Below are 16,118 nucleotides of genomic sequence, written 5' to 3'. Positions count from 1 at the left end.
TGGAGTGTCACTCACTAGGGAGACAGGGTCATCACATAGGCTGGCTTCTTTTTTTCTTTGTGCTGAGGAAGATTTGCCCTAGGCTAACATCTATTGCCCATCTTCCTCTATTTTGTATGTGGGTTGCCGCCACAGCATGGCTGCCAATGAGTGGTGTAGGCCCACGCCCAGAAACCGAACCTGGGCCACCAAAGTGATATGCACAGAACTTAACTACTAGGCCACGGGGCCAGCCCCAGGCTGGCTTCTTGTTGCCTTTGCTCAAGTAAGCTCTGAGGGTCCTGTTTCCCAATTGTCTTGTTTCCACACTCACAGACCCCTTTTCATGGGGTCCACCCCCGTTCCTACATTTAATCACACACATCTCAGTGAGAACTCTAGGGCTTTATTACAGGCTGGGTTGATTGCTAAAGAGCCTCCTCTCCAACCTCTCTTCTCCATCCTCTTCCTTTCAACACATCCCTCCAGGGTAAGTCACTAGGCCATTATGGAAGAGGAATCTGAGAGAGCAAAAAGGAGCATTGCAGTCCTCTGAAAGAACCACTGAGTCCTCCTGGCTCCAGCTGAGAATCTTCTGGTGGAAGAAGTGAGAGATTTAGCTCTTATCTTCAAGGTCCTCCATGTCTACATCCTGGGGGGCTTTTGTCTTCTTTTTCGATTTGGACTGTAGTTCACCAGTCCTGGCTGGCTTTGGGAGGGCTTCCACTGAGCAAAGGAAAAGAGGAAGCATTAAAGACCCCAAATGATCCAGGCTGTCCCGTCACCCCACCTCTGTGCCCCAGCCTCACCTTCCATGGCTGCTTTCTCTTTCTGGGCAAGCCGGATCTGCTGGAGGAGTTTTCTGCGCTTCTTCCCAGACAGAGTAATGTTGGCACGTGCACTGGACCTGTAGGGTTGGTAGGACCATAGATATCCAGGTTAACCTGAATCAGCATAGGCCACACAAGCAGTTCTGGCTATTGACAAGGCCTTTGGATCCAAGTCAAAGAACTGTTTGAAAACCTGGGCTCTAAGGTAGTGAGTTAAATCTCTCCAATACGTAGACACTAACATACATAATATTTACATAATAATATTTAATATATTAACATAGTATTTACATAATACTGATCTCAACACATACCTAAAGTACTTAACATTAAATGTTAAAATTTAGTATACAGTAGAAACTTGTAAGAGAAAACTCTTTTTCTCTTCTATTCTCGATAATTCTGACATCAAATGTGGGTATTTCCCACAATAAGCAATTCTCCAATTCTCAGTGGACATGAACTGAGTGTCCTACAAATTTTACTCAAGTCTGACCCCATCTACCTGGAGATAGCATCAGATGCCACAGTTTAAGGGCTCAGTCTCAAGGCTTCCCCCACTTCAGACACCAATCACATGTCCAGGTTGTCACCTGTACTTCTGATTGACCAGCTATAGCTCAGGGTCCTCATGATCCCCTTCTCAGACTTGATAATTTGCTAGAACAGCTACAGAACTCAGGGAAACATTTACTGATTTATTATAAAAGGATACAACCTAGGAATAGCCAGATGGAAGAGAGGCCTAGGGCAAGGTATGAGGAAGGGGCCAGGAGTTTCCATGCCCTTCCCAGGTGAGGCAACCTTTCAACACCTCCACCTGTTCACCAACCAGGAAGCTCACCAAATCTCCCTTGTTCAAGAGTTTTTACAGAGCTGAATCTCCAGCACCCCCACCCTTCCCAGAGGTCGGTGGGTGGGGCTTAAATCTCCAATCCTCTAATCACTTGATCTTTCTGGGGATCAGTCCCACCCTAAGTCACTCATTAGCATAAACTTAGGTGTGATCAAAAGGGGGTCCTTATGAAATAAGACACTCCAATCACTGAAGAAATTCCAACGGTTTTAGAAGCTGTGTGCCAAGAACCAGGGACAAAGACCGAGTATATTTCTTATTGTACCATAAAACTCTGTAAATATTTATAATCAAGAAGTTAATTAAAGGATGGGAACTCTTCCCCAAGACTCAGGGGGCCTTGAAACTTACATGCAAAATCCCACATGTGCCTTTGTGAAAATTCATCGAGTTGTTCGCACATTTACGTGTGCGCATTTATATTTAGTTATAATAACCTATGTGAATGTACGACGTTACTTGGGGAGGTGGGGGAGTCGATAGCTCCCCTTAGATTCTCAATGGGGTCGAAGACCCAAAGAAAGGTTGTGAGCTACCGGTATCGTGAGAGGCTAGCAGAGTTTAGGCACAAACAGCCGACAAACGTCGCTTGCAGAAACGTGAGTGCACATGGAAAGCAGAGAGACGTTAGCTGCTCGGGAGCTGGGCAGGGAGGAGGGAAGGAGACTCGGTGGGGAGGATCAAGGGGAAGAAGGTCTGGCACTCACGCCCGCTTCTTGAGGTGGTGCCGCGTGATCAGCCCTTCGTCTATCACAGCCCCGACCACCCGGTGCTTCAGTCGCCGCTCCCTGCTCAACACTCGCCGCCGCTTGAACAGCTTCTTCTTCAGCTCCTGAGAGGGAGGAAGATGCTAATCAGACGGAGGCCGCGCACCGCGACCCAGGACTCCCGCACCGGGCGACTCTGGCCCATCGAGCTCATCTCGGGCTAGACGAGAGGGCTCTGGGGCGCTTGGGAAACAGAGTCGGGGCTCCCACACAGTCACCGTTCGGGGCCGGTTGATCTTTCCCCCGGGAGCGCCCATGGCTGCGCCGCGATGCCGGTTCCGGGTCCAAGTTTCCGCTAGGCGCAGGGTCCGTGTGGGCCCCGCCCATCAGCCCTCCGCAAGCCAATCGCAGCTCGGGGGCGGGGCCTTGGCTATATAAAGGAGCTCCTCCGGGTTGCGCTCCTTTCCGACAGCGGCGACCCAGTAAGTGGGGCTTCTGCGGGCCACCGACGCGGGGAAGGGGTTCCGGGCCGGGCCTGCGGACCCTCCTTTTCTTGGCGGAGATCGGGCGTGCGGTCCCGGTCCCCGTAATGTACGGAGGCAGAGGGAAAGGGCTCCGGCCCCCTCGGCGTCATGTCTTCGGTGCCGGCGGCTTCCAGTCCGCCGGTTCTATCCTCAAGCGCCGGGACACGGGGCTCCAAGGAGCAGGGCAGCATCGAGGCGCAGCGGCGCTTCCCCGGGGTGCTCACGCCTTCTCCTTTGATTTCAGGTCTATGGAGCCGCCCTAGGAGCCGGAGCTGGCGTATCCCCTCCTCTCTTCCACTTCCCGTTGCAGCCAATAAAGGCCATTCGTACCGGAGTGGGTGTGTGTCCCCGTTCTTTTCTCCGACTGGCAGAGTTAGGGAGGCTATATGCGTGATTCCGCAAAGCCGATTTTGCAAATCTTCGACATTTCGCAGAACGTTCTCTGGCCGACGTTGCCGGCACCTCCAGATGGCCGCGCTGCGCCGAACCTTCCACGTGGCGACCCTAGCGGCGGGGGCGCGCCGCGCCTTGGCGGGTAGGGAAGGTGGGCAGAGTGGGCGGGCAAGGTGGGTTCTTCGTGAGTCGGGAGTCTAGTCCCTGAAAATGTGGCCCTTAAAACCCCAGGGTACATTGCACCATTTTTTGCAGCGGTTTGAGAGAACTCGGGCGCTGGGTGACACTTGTCCTTCGCTCGTGTCCACAGGCTCCCTGGCTGGTAGCTGCCTGGCGGACCGCTGCCTCTGGGATAAGCTCCATGCCCAGCCCCGTGTGGGCAGCGTCCCCACCTTCGACTGGTTCTTTGGATACGACGAAGCCCAAGGGCTCCTACTGCCGCTGCTGCAGGAGGCACAGGCTACCTGTCCACTGCGGGTGTTGGACGTGGGCTGTGGGACCTCAAGCCTGTGTACAGGCCTCTACACCAAATGCCCGCACCCCGTGGATGTGCTGGGGGTAGACTTCTCTCCTGTGGCTGTGGCCCACATGAACAGCCTCCTGGAAGGTGGCCAGGGCCAAAAACCCCTGTGCCCTGGACACCCTGCCTCCCACCTCCACTTCATGCAGGCTGATGCCCAGAACCTGGAGCCAGTGGCTTCCTCAGGCTCCTTCCAGCTAGTGCTAGACAAGGGCACCTGGGATGCTGTTGCCAGGGGTGGTCTGCCTGGGGCTTACCAGCTGCTGTCAGAATGCCTGAGGGTCCTAAGCCCCCAGGGGACACTGATTCAGTTCTCAGATGAGGACCCTGATGTGCGGCTGCCCTGTCTGGAGCAAGGGTCCCAAGGCTGGACTGTGACTGTGCAGGAGCTAGGTCCTTTCAGGGGCATCACCTACTTTGCTTACTTGGTTCAAGGCTCTGATTAAAGACCTTTTAGTCCTGACCTTAGTGTTTCTGTTGGGTGAGGAGAGAGGTGGAGAGAGCTTTGTCTTGCAAGATGGCTGGAAAACGAGAATTTGAGTCCTGGCTTCCACATTTACTAGCTGGGTGCACACAGTATTGAATGGTTCTGTGGCCCAGTTTACTCATGTGCAAGGTGGGAAAAATACCTGGAGTTATGGGGATTACATACAACAATAGGAGAAACATTTAGCAGTGCCATGCACTAGACGAGTGCTAAACAGAGAAAGTACAAGTGGATCATTCCCCGCCCCCAACTAACTGGAACTCCTGAAAACATAGATAAGAATTCTTAATCCAAATCCCAGCATTGACTAACTTGTGTGACCCAGTGGCCTGACCTCTACGTCTTATTTCTCTCACCTGTAAAAGGGAAAGATTGTGAAAGGATAGGTGGAAGGGCTTCATAAACAAGCCTGGGTGAATTCGAGGGAGAGCGAGCAATACTTACCCTCAAAGCTCCCAGGAGGTAAGAGATGGGAATATTCCACAAAGCGCCTTCTACAGACACGGGAGCCTGTTGCTGGGTACCAAAGAGGACAGGGATTGGGGGCTTCCTGACCCTCTGTGTCCTCAGGACTCCAGGAGGCGTCTTGCTCTACCTGTTCCTGCCCCCAGCTGAGTTCAGGGTTCAAGGTTCTTAAGGGAGATCTGGGGTCCAGTGGGCTCCAAGTCCAGCCTGAGGGGGAGGCGAGTTAAAGAGCCCATTAGCAATGAAAAATATTCCTGATATATTATGGAATTTTTTAGAGATAAAATGAATTTGTGCATTTTTTTTCCTTATAAAAAAGTAATACAGTAATTATAATGAAGAGCCTAACAGTATACAGACATGAGGAAAAGTCTGGACGAGAAGACATCCAAAATGTTAACTATCTATCTCTGGGTAGTCGGATTTGGGGTAATTTTATTATCTCTTTTCCCCCCACAACAATGTAAATATTTTAAAATATTAAAAATACATATTAAAAGGTGTCACCCATCTGACATCAGAACTGCCCTCTAAAGTTCATCAACTTGGGGCCGGCCCTGTGGCTTAGCAGTTAAGTGCACGCGCTCTGCTGCTGGTGGGCCCGGGTTCGGATCCCGGGTGTGCACCGACGCACCGCTTCTCCGGCTGTGCTGAGGCCGCGTCCCACATACAGCAACTAGAAGGATGTGCAGCTATGACATACAACTATCTACTGGGACTTTGGGGGAAAAAAAATAAAAATAAAATAAAAAATAAAACGTTAAAAAAATGAAGTTCATCAACTTTGCCAACCCCCATAACATTTCTCTCCCACCTCTACATTTACTGAGCACCTACTGTGAGCCTGGTACTGCTTAATGCAGGGGACACAGCTGAGTTTTCCATCTTGGTCCTGCACAGAACATCCAGGTCATAACGGCCCCACTGAACCAGTCACCTCCCTCACCTGGCTCTTCACTTTGGTCCTGGAAGAAGACCTGTGTCTCCTCTTCCTCATCATCAGTGAGCAGCAGCAGTTCCTCATGAGGCCACCGGAGCTCCCCACTCTCTTCACTCACTTCAGAGGCCTCCACCACAATGGAGGGCAGACGGGGCTTTTGAGAGACAACCTGAATTTGGACAGCATGGGGCTTGGGCCAAATTGGAGGATGAGCCCGCAGGAGGACACAGGGTGGAGAAGTACTAACCTGAACATCCTGGTGACCTTCAACCCTGCCAATTTCCCCTCTGTCCTTCCAGAGAGGGTTGGTCAGCCTAGGACTTTGTGGATGCTGGGAGGAGCCTGGGCTATCTCTAGGCCAATGCCCATCCTCGCTGCTCCCTGGCACGAGGGCCATGGATGCTGATTCTTAGAGTGCAGGGTGGTTGAGCTCAGAGTAGAGTACCTCTGCCCAGTGTACCCCACAGACTGCTCCTTTAATCTTCTTTGGAACCTGACCCCTTAATCACTTTGAAGAGAGGAGGATGACATGCTAGGAGATTATGGGCCTTCCAGGGGAGGGGAAAATCCCAAGAGGTGGGATAGGAGCTTTATTTGTACTGACTCCCTGGTGACAATGGGAAAGGCAAGAGTGGGGTAGGCATCAACAAGGGCATCTGGGGTAAAGCCCTGTGAGGGAAGAGCTTTGATAACAAACTTGGAATTTCCTGATTCCTTTGCTTCCTGGGTCTCCCAAGTTGACACATTTCTTTTTCTTTTTCTTTTGTGAGGAAGATCAGCCCTGAGCTAACATTCGTGCTAATCCTCCTCCTTTTGCTGAGGAAGACCAGCTCTAGGCTAACATCTATTGCCAATCCTCCTCCTTTTTTTCCCCCAAAGCCCCAGTAGATAGTTGTATGTCATAGTTGCACATCCTTCTAGTTGCTGTATGTGGGACACGGCCTCAGCATGGCTGGAGAAGCGGTGCATTGGTGTGCACACGGGATCCGAAGCCGCGCCGCCAGTAGCGGAGCGCGCGCACTTAATCGCTAAGCCACAGGCTGCCCCGACACATTTCTTTGTATCTTATTTAATGAATATTTATATGATGTTTACTATTTGCCAGGAATGATTTTTAAATGCTTTACATATAAACTCAGTTAATTTTCCTAAAACTATGAGATAGATACCATTATTTAGCCCCATTTTCTGATACAGAAACCAGGGCACAAAGAACTTAAATGACTAGCCCAGAGTCACACTTCTCTAAACTAGAATTTGGTACGTTACACAAAATCCAGAGTCTTCCCATGGTTAAAAAAAAAAAAAAAAAGCCAAGGGTATATACCATGACAAGAAAAGTAACAAGTTTACTTTTAGCAAGTTTATTTAACAAGCAAGATAAAGTTTCCCCACTCAGTCAGTACACTTGGCTTTGAGTTTTTGTTCAGGAGTTGAAGGGACTGAAGGGGGTCAACAGGCTGATGTGTATAAGTATTTGGATGTCCACTATGTGCTGTATTGAAAAAGCACAAATTGTTTTAAGAAATCACAGAGCACAGTCCTAGCCCTCTATTGGTCAGGAAATTTCAGAGCTGGACAATTGTAAAACCCACAGCAACCATGAAGACACACCCTCTCCCCTTAACAATGCCACTCCAGGTTTCACGACAATGGGACCCGCGCTCGGCTCTCGGCGTCAACACTTCTGACACGCTCAACCTTCTCACTTCAAATCTAACTATAAAACCTCGGCGCTCTAGATTCTAAACGTTTCGCTGATGAGGCCCTCTCTAGCCCGGTCCCTTCTCTATGGTTTTATCCGTGGGTCGCTCTAGCCTGCGCACGGGGCAGCGACACGTCTGGGTTACCTATCTAGGCTGCGGAGGAGGCCAGACGGCGCCTCGCTGGTCGCGCGGTCGGCCATGGGGGCCGCGCGCAAAGCGCTGCTCGTGGGCGCAGTGTTGGGCGCTGGGGCCGGTGTGGGCTCCGCGCTCTTTGTCCTCGTGACCCCGGGAGAGGAGCAGACGCAGGCGATGCTGAAGGTGGGAGCAACTGGGAGTCCGAGGTGGGGTGGGCGGGCGGAGAGCCCTGGGCTGGGGGCCCGGACTATGAACCTCCCTTGCTGCCCGCAGGCGATGCCGGAGCAGGACCCTCGGCGCCGGGAGGAGGCGGCCAAGACCAAGCAGTTAGTGCTGGCCACTCTGCAGGAGGCAGCGACCACGCAGGAGAACGTGGCCTGGAGGAAGAACTGGAATGACGGCGGCGGCGGGAGGTCAGGGTGACCCGGGACCTGCCCCCGTGGGCGCTCGGGAGTCCGAGGCAACCTTTCACCTCCGTGGGCCGGGCGGGGAGTCCGGACCCAGGATGCCACGCGCGGCCTGCGGAGCTGGGGCCCGGGGAGCACGTTCCCCCGGAACCCAGCACTGACTGCGCTTTAACGCCCACATCGCGGGCGGGGGCATCGGATGTAGCGAACTGAAGGAACCAATAAATCACGTTCTTCCGTGAGCCCCGGGGTCAGACGCCTATAAATACCTAGAGGTTTTTGGGGGGTCGGTGCTGCGGGCGGGGATGACTGTGGCTCCCGCCTGCCCCGCCCCACGTGAAGCTGAAGCCCAATAGGCGTAGCCACCACGTTTTCAAAACAGGTCACGTGGTCTGTTTGAGCGTACTTCTGGGGATAACCAAGTGACATTTTTTGTGTGTGTGTGTGTGAGGAAGATCGGCCCTGAGCTAATGTGGGTGCTAATCCTCCTTTTTTTTTTTTGCTGAGGAAGACCAGCTCTGAGCTAACATCTATTGCCAGTCCTCTTCCTTTTTTTTTTTTTTTTGCCCCAAAGTCTCAGTAGATAGTTGTATGTCATAGTTGCACGTCCTTCTAGTTGCTGTATGTGGGATGCGCCCTCAGCATGGCTGGAGAAGTGGTGCGTTAGTGTGCTCCTGGGGTTCCGAATCCAGGCCGCCAGTAGTGGAGCGGGTGCACCTAACTGCTGAGCCACGGGGCTGGCCCCCAAGTGACATTCTTGAAATCAGAACTATCTTGGAAAATCTCGTAGCAATAGATGCCCAGAGAGGACACTTTGGGCTCCTGTCCCTCAAGCTTGGAGAGGGGCTTCTAGAACTTAACACATGCTTGGCCATTATTTAACCTTTGGAGGCTGAATTGCTAGGAGCTAGCTTTAAATTAGATTTTTTGTGTGTGTGAGAGGAAAATCAGCCTTGGGCTAACATCCCACGCCACTCCTCCTCTTTTTGCTGAGGAAGACCAGCCCTGGGCTAACATCCGTGCCTATCTTCCTCCACTTTATATGGGACCCTGCCCCAGCATGGCCTGACAAGCGGTGCATCAGTGTGCGCCAGGGATCTGAATCCGGGCCTCTAGCAGCGGAGCGTGCTCACTTAACCGCTACACCACAGGGCTGGCCCCTGAATCAGACAGATCTTGATTCAACTCCTGCATGTTACAAAACCTCGCTGAGCCTCAGTCCTGTTCTATAAAAGGTGATAATTATGTTGAAGGTTGTTGTAAAAAGATTAACTTAGAAATGTCAAGTGCAGTGCGTGGCACAGAGCAGCCTCTCAGTAAATGTAGTGGCATTTTTCCTCCTCAAGGTTTACACTGTAGTCTTTTCAATCTCTGAATCCAGTCAGAGGATCTATTGGAGATGCCACTGAAGGGATGAGAAAAAGCTGTTAGTGGGGTCGCAGCCCCACAACCAAGTCAACCAATTCACTTCTCTTTTGACTATTTTATATCTTGTGGTTCCAAGCAAGATTGCAATGGAAAAAAAGGCTGCTTTTATTAAAGCCAGAACACTAAAGCTGGTAATGCTGAGGTGTAAACTCGGATGTGAGCATTGGTGCTGTTTTTAGCTGCTGGATGGTGAAGTCATAAGCTGAATACATTTGTCATGTGTGATCTTTACAGTTTCATTGTGCCTCTTTCCTAGCCAGGGAATGAGAGGAAAGAGATCAGCAGCTATTTGAGGGAGCACTAGGGTGAGTTATCAGCAGTAGAGACAAGGGCTACCACGAAGGAGCTGGGCAGTTGAGAGCCTGAGCCCTCGAGTTGGGCTCCCCAGGTGTGTGTCCAGGTTCTACTACTTCTGCCTGTATCAGTTTTGGCAAGTCATGTGTTTTGGTGTCTGAATCTTTAAAATGGGATAATTGTACCTACACCTAGATAATAATGCCTTCATATCTCAGTTAATACATATAAAGCACTTAAAACTGTGTGGTACATATTAAGTACTCAATACATTTTAGCACAGAAGAGATGTAGTGGTGCAAGTCACTGTAATGCTGTCAATGTTTGTGAATGACCACATAAGAAATTACCCTTTCAGCAGCTAATACTTATTGGGGACTTACTAGGTGCCAGGCCCTGTGCTAAAGCACCGTGTATCAGCATTCTGTAATCCCCACAACCCCAATTAATAGGTACTATTAGCTATTTTACTAAAGAAGAAATTAGGCTTAAAGAAGTTCAGGCATGTAGCTAGTAAGGATTTCAGGCTTATCGACTGCCTTACACCCACAGGAGCAAAAGGTGCATAAGTACCCCCAGCACCTCTCCCCACTCAACCTCCCAAGCAACTAATCAGGACCCAGAGATCAGAAACAAGTCTCTTGTTGGAAACTTAAGATGAGGAATTGGGTCTACTCTAAAAGCTTTCCCTTTAGCTTCTTCCTCTGCCTCAGTTTTGTCCCTCCCAGCCATGCAGGAAGGAGTCAGGAACATACAGAACTCAGAAGGTCTATTTATTAGGAAGATGTCAGTGCTTTATCAAAGATGAAGAGGTCAGAGACGAATGGCAGGATAAAGGCCTCTCAGCTGGGACATTTCTTGGCCACAATGAGGACAGCAGAAGGCACAAGTCCTGAAGATGGAAGAAAACAGGTCTGAACCACCAAGATACCTGCTTTTGGCCCCCAAAATTCCTGGCATCACACTATCTCCACAAAGTCGCTTCTCTTTGCATCCCTTCCTTCCTCAGGGATGCCTCCTATCCCCCCATAAGTCCTTTTTCAGGTCCCACACGTCATACCCAGGTCCTGCAGGGGTCTCTCCATGTCAGCCTCTGAGAAGGCCCGCCGGGGGAAGCCACTGAGCAACTGCACTGGATCTTGGCCCCCTCCAGGTTCCTCCCCACGGTGGAGCTCCACATAGAGCCTCACGGCTGCCAGCTGTTCCCGTGCCCGGAACGTCTGGGTCAGTGAGGTCCCATCTGGCAGCCTGACCTAGAGGGCAAGGGAAAGAGACAGTATTGTGAGCGTCAAAACTGAATGAGGTGCCCAAGTAAGGAAAAGAAGAAGAGCAAAGTTGGCTCCTTCCTCTTAGATTGAACCAGCATAATTACTATTTAAAGTACCTAGTGAACAACCACTTATATTCTGCTTTACTAAGCAGTGAAGAGAGTCTCCCAGATCCCTCACAATGTAAGAAAGACAAGGACACGATTATACAAAAATATCCGGATAAATACCACAATATGCAAACAGGTCTGTAATAAACCAAATGAAAACATTATGAACAAGTAAAAAAGTAACTGCTGAGTAAGAGGAAGGTATGGATTTAAATGACTGGGCAAGTGCAATTTGATATCCTTCCTAAGAGTAGAGGAGGTAGGATTTCAAAAGTCATTTACAAAGAAGGGAGAAATTTGGCAAAGGGAACACAACTGAAAAAACCTCTGGGCTGGGTGCCTTATAGGCCAACAAAGGGGTCCCAGGAATCAGAATCAGTACCTGTATGCGACACTGGTCATATTCCCGCTTGGTGGGAGGCTCCTGGCTGGGAGAGGAGGGGACAGGACCTGGCTCTGTTGTTGGTGGGGATGGCTGAGAACCCACACCACCACCATACTGAAGGACAAAGTAAAACATTTGATCAGGCACTCACCCACCCCCGGAGAAACATTGTATAAGCCCACCGCTTCCCTCTGAAGCTAAAAAAGAGGATTTACTACTAGCCCACCTACTTCATTACCCTCTGTCTTCCCAATAACCTACCTTCTTGGCTCTCTCTGCTTTGTCCCTTTCGATCTTTTCTCGGACTCTTTGTCTGGAATGCAGACAGGAAGAAAGTAGGTCAGATGTTGACACAGCAAATCTTGATTACTTTCTCATCTCTTATCCGATAACCCCAGCAGACCTGGCTGCTAACTCTTCAGCCTTTTCCCTCCTCCGCTCCTCAGCAGCCCGGCGCATCTCATCTTCCTGTAGCCGCTGCCGGGCAGCAGACAATTCTTGCCCTTGTTTCCTGCGCTGCCGTTCCCGTTCCAATGCCTCCCGCTCCTCTCTTTCTTCACGCTCCCGCTGCTTCTGAGCCACCAGCTCCAACATCCTGTGTTGCAGAAAGGAAAGAGCTCAACAGAAATGGACACGGATTGGGAAGGTGAGTTTACAACAAGGAACTCAGAAAACAAAATCAGGGAACATGTGTCCCAAGACAGATGAAAAAACAGAAAGGAAAAGACCAAGAGACGACAAAGAGAATGTGGAAAGTTCGAGGTTCTTTGACCAGACTTGGGTACTGGGGAGAGGTGGACAAGGTGACACTCAGAAATGTTCCTTACTATACCTCTTGGTCTGTTCCTGTCTTTCTTCTTCACTCAAAGGGGGCTTGCCTTCTCCCGCAGCAGACCCAGATCCTACAAACAAGCAGTGAATATTATTACCGGTTCAGATCCTCCCCGGGCCCTCCTGAATAATCACACCCTGTCCCTTAGTCAGGACCTTCAGAGCCACCCTGCTCCGAGGGGGTGGGTTCCCGTCCCAGGATATGTCCAAGGGGAGTCGCTAGCGGCTCGTCCACATCGGGGTCGTCTTCGTGCTCCATCAACCTGGCAGGGAAAGTCGGGAAGGGGGTTAACACTGAGGCTGCCCCTCCCAGCAGTCCCCAGTCCCCTACTGCCAGGTCTGAGCGCTCACCAGTCCATCGCAGCCTCGATGCCCTGGTTCCCTGTGAGGGCCAGAGCCTTCTCCCTGGGGGCAGAAACACCGTGAATAGCGCCCACGAACCATGGTGATAGTCGGGCTGGGGCGGAGAGCCTGAGGCCAGGCCGGGGTAAAGGCACGGACAGGTCCGCGACCCCCGCGGGCCGGGGTTAGGGGGCTCCCTTACGCGCGTCCCGTGGGGAAGCCCATCTCTATGAGACTCTCCAGAGCCGTCAGCTCCGCCATGGCGCCGCCACCGCCGCTTCCGCGGGGACCTGGGAGGGCGAGAGGGAGGGCAAAGGGGGTCAGCGCGGGGCGCCCCTGGCCCGCGCACAACCCGGCCCCCGACAGCCTCAGCCGGCCGTTCGCTCACTCACCCGGCTCTGGACCGGCCGCGGACACCGCCGAGAAGAAAGCCGAGGGAAAGCGGAAGTGCTCGAATCTGTTTGGGTCACGTGGTGGCGGACGTGGACGGGTGCCGCAGACGGCCAGAAAACGCAGGTCTGGACCTGCTGCCGGGACCCGGCGGGGGCGGGGACAGGCAGCGCCTCGGATAGGTCCGCGACCTTCCAATCCGGGGCGCCCCGCGGCGGTGGGGACGGGTAGTGCGGCCCTGAAAACCATGGGCAAATGAAGCCAGCTCCCGATATAGTCCCTTAGCGCAACTAGTTGAAAAGTTATTTGGCAATGTATCAGGAGCCATAGAAATGTGCATACTCTTTGACCCGCTTAGCCTCTCCGGGGAATTGAGCCATCCTCCACCGCCTGCCAAAGTGGTCTTTCAAAACACGATATCTGATCCTGTCACCTCCCTGCTTAAAAATTCTCCATGACACCAGTCATCTAGGATGAAAACTAAATGCTGGTAGTCTGGCTTCCTTCTTCCCTTTTTCTTGTTAAAGCCCTTTGTGTAAAGTGAGAATAACAATAGCACCTACCTTAGGTGCCCGGCAAGACTGTACTGTGTAAATGTTGGTCGTGTGCAGTTTCATCTCCCACTACCTGATGGTAACTTGTGCATATTGCAAAACAGGCCCTCTCCCTCCTCCTGGCCTTTGCACATACCAGTCCCTCTACCTGGGATGTCCTTTCTCTTCTGTGGGCTTGGTTAACTCTGAGTCGTTTTTCAGACTGGGCTTTGGGGTTTGCTTTTTTTTTTTTTGGTGAGGCAGATTAGCCCTGAGCTAATTTCTGTTGCCAATCCTCCTCTTTTTGCTAGGGAAGATTGGCCCTGGGCTAACATCCATGCCCATCCTCCTCTACTTTATATGTGGGATGCCTGCCGCAGCATGGCTCGATGAACGATGCAAAGGTCCCTGCCTGGGATCCTGCCTGCAAACCCCAGGCTGCCAGGGGTAGCAGCGAACTTAACCACTACGCCATTGGGCTGGCTCCTGGGGTTTGCTTTCTAAGAGAAGCATGCGTTGAGGTCGGCCTGGTGGCCTGGTGGCGTAGCGGTTAAGTGCCCGCACTCAGCTGCAACGGCCTGGGGTTCGGATCCCAGGCACGCCCCGACGCACTGCTTGTCAAGCCATGCTGTGGCGGCATCCCATATAAAAAGTGGAGGCAGATGGTCACTGATGTTAGCTCAGAGCCAGTCTTCCTCAGCAAAAAGAGGAGGATTGGCCACAGATGTTAGCTCAAGGCTGATCTTCCTCACACACAAAAAAAGAGAGGCCTGCTTTGACCACCCACTCTCCACTTCTCAGCTCTAGTATTTACCCCTCCCTTCAGCATTTATCCCCCTGCTGTGTAGTCATTGTTGATTACTTAGCCCTCACCACTACTTAGGTTGTTAGATCCCTAAAGGTAAAGCTCACTTTAAATGTTTATTTGGAGGCGGAGTAATAAGGTACTGACATTGATAATATATGTGCTAGAGACTTTTATATGATTAATGCCTATTTAATCATCACAACAATCCATATGATGTAAGTACTATTATTAGTCACAAAAAACAGACACAGAAAAATGAAATAATTTACCTAAGTTCACAAAGCTGGTAAGTAGCAGAGCTAGGATTGAAACCTATGCAGTGTGTGTTCACAAAACCACTCTGCTGTGTTGCCTCTCCACAGTGGAGTGAAAAGCATTAGCTTTGGAGTTAGGCAGCTTGGGACCAAATCCTAACTCAGCTCCTTACTTGTAGCTTCAAGCCATTTAGAACCTTAAATTTCTCGTCTGTGAAAAGGTGATACCATCTCTTGGAATGATTGTGGTGTAGATTAAGTGAAAATGCATGTAAAGCATGTCTTTAATAAGAAGGTAGTAGGGGGCCAGCCCCAGTGGCCTAGTGGTTAAGTTCAGCACGCTCCACTTCTGCTGCCCTGTTTCAGTTCCTGGGCACAGACCTACACTGCTCTGTTAGTGGCCATGCTGTGCTGGTGCCCTACGTACTAAAAAATAGAGGAAGATTGGCACCAATGTCGGCTCAGGGCGAATCTTCCTCACCAAAAAAAAAAAAAAAAGGAGATAGTAGGCCCTCATTATTTGTAAATGAATAAATGCTGGGGAAATACAGGGATCAAACAAAAAAGGCACAAAGTATTTACTGCAGTGTGATAAGTGTATAATAGATAACAAATGTATTCTGAATTTATTCTAGAGGTCCCATCATAAAAGAATGCTTGAATTGTATAGTGCTGCCTCTTTCATCTACTTCCAGGTAAGTACCCTATAGAAATACACAAACATGAAGATACACAAACAAACAAGGGTGTCCACAGCAAACACCAGAGACAACTTAAATGTTCTGTTGTGTGTAGATTTGATATGATTTCAAATCCACTGTATGACAAAGACAAAAATAGTTGTTTTGATGTAAGAATGAAGTAAGTTGTGTCAGGATGTCATCATCTCATCTGTTGTCGTTGATAAGAACTCAGTAGCCCAGCTGCTGAAGGGCCCTGCTAGGGGCTTATGATAAGAATATATGGAGAGGCAACTATGGCAAGGGGACATTTAGACTATTCATACCCAGAGTGTGAGGAATATCCGAGAGTTTCAGTCCGGGCTGACCTAAATAAACTCTCTGAAGACCTTGGGGCATTAGCTCCTACCCTGGTAAGGGCGACTCACTTATCAGTAGTGGTGATGAACCTCTCAGCAACCCAGTGAAGGAGATCAGCCTGCCTGCCAACACCAGCCCTGTTGTTCCCTAGCAACCTGCTCCAGCAACAGGGGACTTGCCATCTCTCCCAAGTGCCGGAGTATAAAAAAGGTACACCTCAAACTAAACTCAACAACAACAACAAAAAACCTGATCAAAAAATGGGCAGAGGACATGAACAGACATTTTTCCAAAGACATACAGATGGCCAATAGGCACATGAAAAGATGTTCAACATCACTAATCATCAGGGAAATGCAAGTCAAAACTATACTAAGATATCACCTTACACCTGTTAGAATGGCTATAATCACCAAGACAAAAAATAACAAATGTTGGAGAGGATGTGGAGAAAAGGGAACCCTTATACACTGCTGGTGGGAATGC

The 16,118-nt window shown here is 50.6% G+C and overlaps 4 protein-coding genes and 1 non-coding gene across 8 annotated transcripts; 3 read left to right on the top strand and 2 right to left on the bottom strand.

Annotated features, from left to right (window-relative positions):
• Positions 1-434: 434 nt before the first annotated feature.
• On the bottom strand, positions 435-2,741 carry C31H11orf98 (chromosome 31 C11orf98 homolog). The gene is made up of 4 exons (XM_058526653.1): positions 2,651-2,741; positions 2,373-2,497; positions 789-886; positions 435-705 (listed from the first exon to the last, which is right to left on the bottom strand). Exons 1-4 carry the CDS (start codon positions 2,687-2,689, stop codon positions 596-598), a joined length of 372 nt encoding a protein of 123 aa, XP_058382636.1. The 5' UTR covers positions 2,690-2,741; the 3' UTR covers positions 435-595.
• Positions 2,445-4,272, top strand: CSKMT (citrate synthase lysine methyltransferase). Of its 4 annotated transcripts, XM_058526641.1 has the most exons (4): positions 2,445-2,854; positions 3,141-3,234; positions 3,331-3,431; positions 3,600-4,272. In XM_058526641.1, exons 3-4 carry the CDS (start codon positions 3,365-3,367, stop codon positions 4,253-4,255), a joined length of 723 nt encoding a protein of 240 aa, XP_058382624.1. In that variant the 5' UTR covers positions 2,445-2,854; positions 3,141-3,234; positions 3,331-3,364; the 3' UTR covers positions 4,256-4,272. The 4 variants fall into 4 exon arrangements, with proteins under 4 accessions (XP_058382624.1, XP_058382626.1, XP_058382623.1 ...); XM_058526643.1 differs by having other exon boundaries at positions 2,685-2,854; positions 3,141-3,431; XM_058526640.1 differs by lacking the exon at positions 2,445-2,854 and having other exon boundaries at positions 2,867-3,234.
• On the top strand, positions 2,916-3,064 carry LOC131395897 (small nucleolar RNA SNORA57). The gene has a single exon (XR_009216399.1). It is a non-coding gene; the product is annotated as a small nucleolar RNA SNORA57 (small nucleolar RNA).
• A 3,289-nt stretch (positions 4,273-7,561) lies between the features above and the next one.
• Positions 7,562-8,191, top strand: LOC131394944 (ubiquinol-cytochrome-c reductase complex assembly factor 3). Its single transcript, XM_058526656.1, has 2 exons — positions 7,562-7,725; positions 7,816-8,191. Exons 1-2 carry the CDS (start codon positions 7,606-7,608, stop codon positions 7,963-7,965), a joined length of 270 nt encoding a protein of 89 aa, XP_058382639.1. The 5' UTR covers positions 7,562-7,605; the 3' UTR covers positions 7,966-8,191.
• Positions 8,192-10,423: 2,232 nt separating this feature from the next.
• Positions 10,424-13,065, bottom strand: UBXN1 (UBX domain protein 1). Its single transcript, XM_058526647.1, has 10 exons — positions 13,000-13,065; positions 12,810-12,897; positions 12,617-12,670; positions 12,422-12,528; positions 12,267-12,336; positions 11,838-12,029; positions 11,696-11,747; positions 11,432-11,548; positions 10,732-10,924; positions 10,424-10,563 (listed from the first exon to the last, which is right to left on the bottom strand). Exons 2-10 carry the CDS (start codon positions 12,866-12,868, stop codon positions 10,514-10,516), a joined length of 894 nt encoding a protein of 297 aa, XP_058382630.1. The 5' UTR covers positions 12,869-12,897; positions 13,000-13,065; the 3' UTR covers positions 10,424-10,513.
• Between the last annotated feature and the right edge of the window lie 3,053 nt (positions 13,066-16,118).

This window comes from Diceros bicornis, chromosome 31 (assembly GCF_020826845.1).
Source record: "Diceros bicornis minor isolate mBicDic1 chromosome 31, mDicBic1.mat.cur, whole genome shotgun sequence".
NCBI lineage: Eukaryota > Metazoa > Chordata > Mammalia > Perissodactyla > Rhinocerotidae > Diceros > Diceros bicornis.
The sequence above is the reverse complement of the archived record's forward strand: the minus strand, read 5'-3'. Positions and strand labels throughout refer to the sequence as shown.

What these genes read in the sequence shown, in the direction of transcription:
- LOC131394944 (XM_058526656.1), top strand. Translation starts at nt 7,606, where the DNA reads ATGGGGGCCGCGCGCAAAGCGCTGCTCGTGGGCGCAGTGTTGGGCGCT. An exon ending in AGACGCAGGCGATGCTGAAG is followed by an intron (nt 7,726 to 7,815) that starts GTGGGAGCAACT and finishes TGCTGCCCGCAG; the next exon opens with GCGATGCCGGAGCAGGACCC.
- UBXN1 (XM_058526647.1), bottom strand. Translation starts at nt 12,868, where the DNA reads ATGGCGGAGCTGACGGCTCTGGAGAGTCTCATAGAGATGGGCTTCCCC. An exon ending in GGAGCAGGGTGGCTCTGAAG is followed by an intron (nt 12,337 to 12,421) that starts GTCCTGACTAAG and finishes GCTTGTTTGTAG; the next exon opens with GATCTGGGTCTGCTGCGGGA. An exon ending in GCTGAAGAGTTAGCAGCCAG is followed by an intron (nt 11,748 to 11,837) that starts GTCTGCTGGGGT and finishes TCTGCATTCCAG; the next exon opens with ACAAAGAGTCCGAGAAAAGA.
- C31H11orf98 (XM_058526653.1), bottom strand. Translation starts at nt 2,689, where the DNA reads ATGGGCGCTCCCGGGGGAAAGATCAACCGGCCCCGAACG. An exon ending in CACCACCTCAAGAAGCGGGC is followed by an intron (nt 887 to 2,372) that starts GTGAGTGCCAGA and finishes CCAACCCTACAG; the next exon opens with GTCCAGTGCACGTGCCAACA. An exon ending in AGAGAAAGCAGCCATGGAAG is followed by an intron (nt 706 to 788) that starts GTGAGGCTGGGG and finishes TCCTTTGCTCAG; the next exon opens with TGGAAGCCCTCCCAAAGCCA.
- CSKMT (XM_058526639.1), top strand. Translation starts at nt 3,005, where the DNA reads ATGTCTTCGGTGCCGGCGGCTTCCAGTCCGCCGGTTCTATCCTCAAGC. An exon ending in GGCGCGCCGCGCCTTGGCGG is followed by an intron (nt 3,432 to 3,599) that starts GTAGGGAAGGTG and finishes TCGTGTCCACAG; the next exon opens with GCTCCCTGGCTGGTAGCTGC.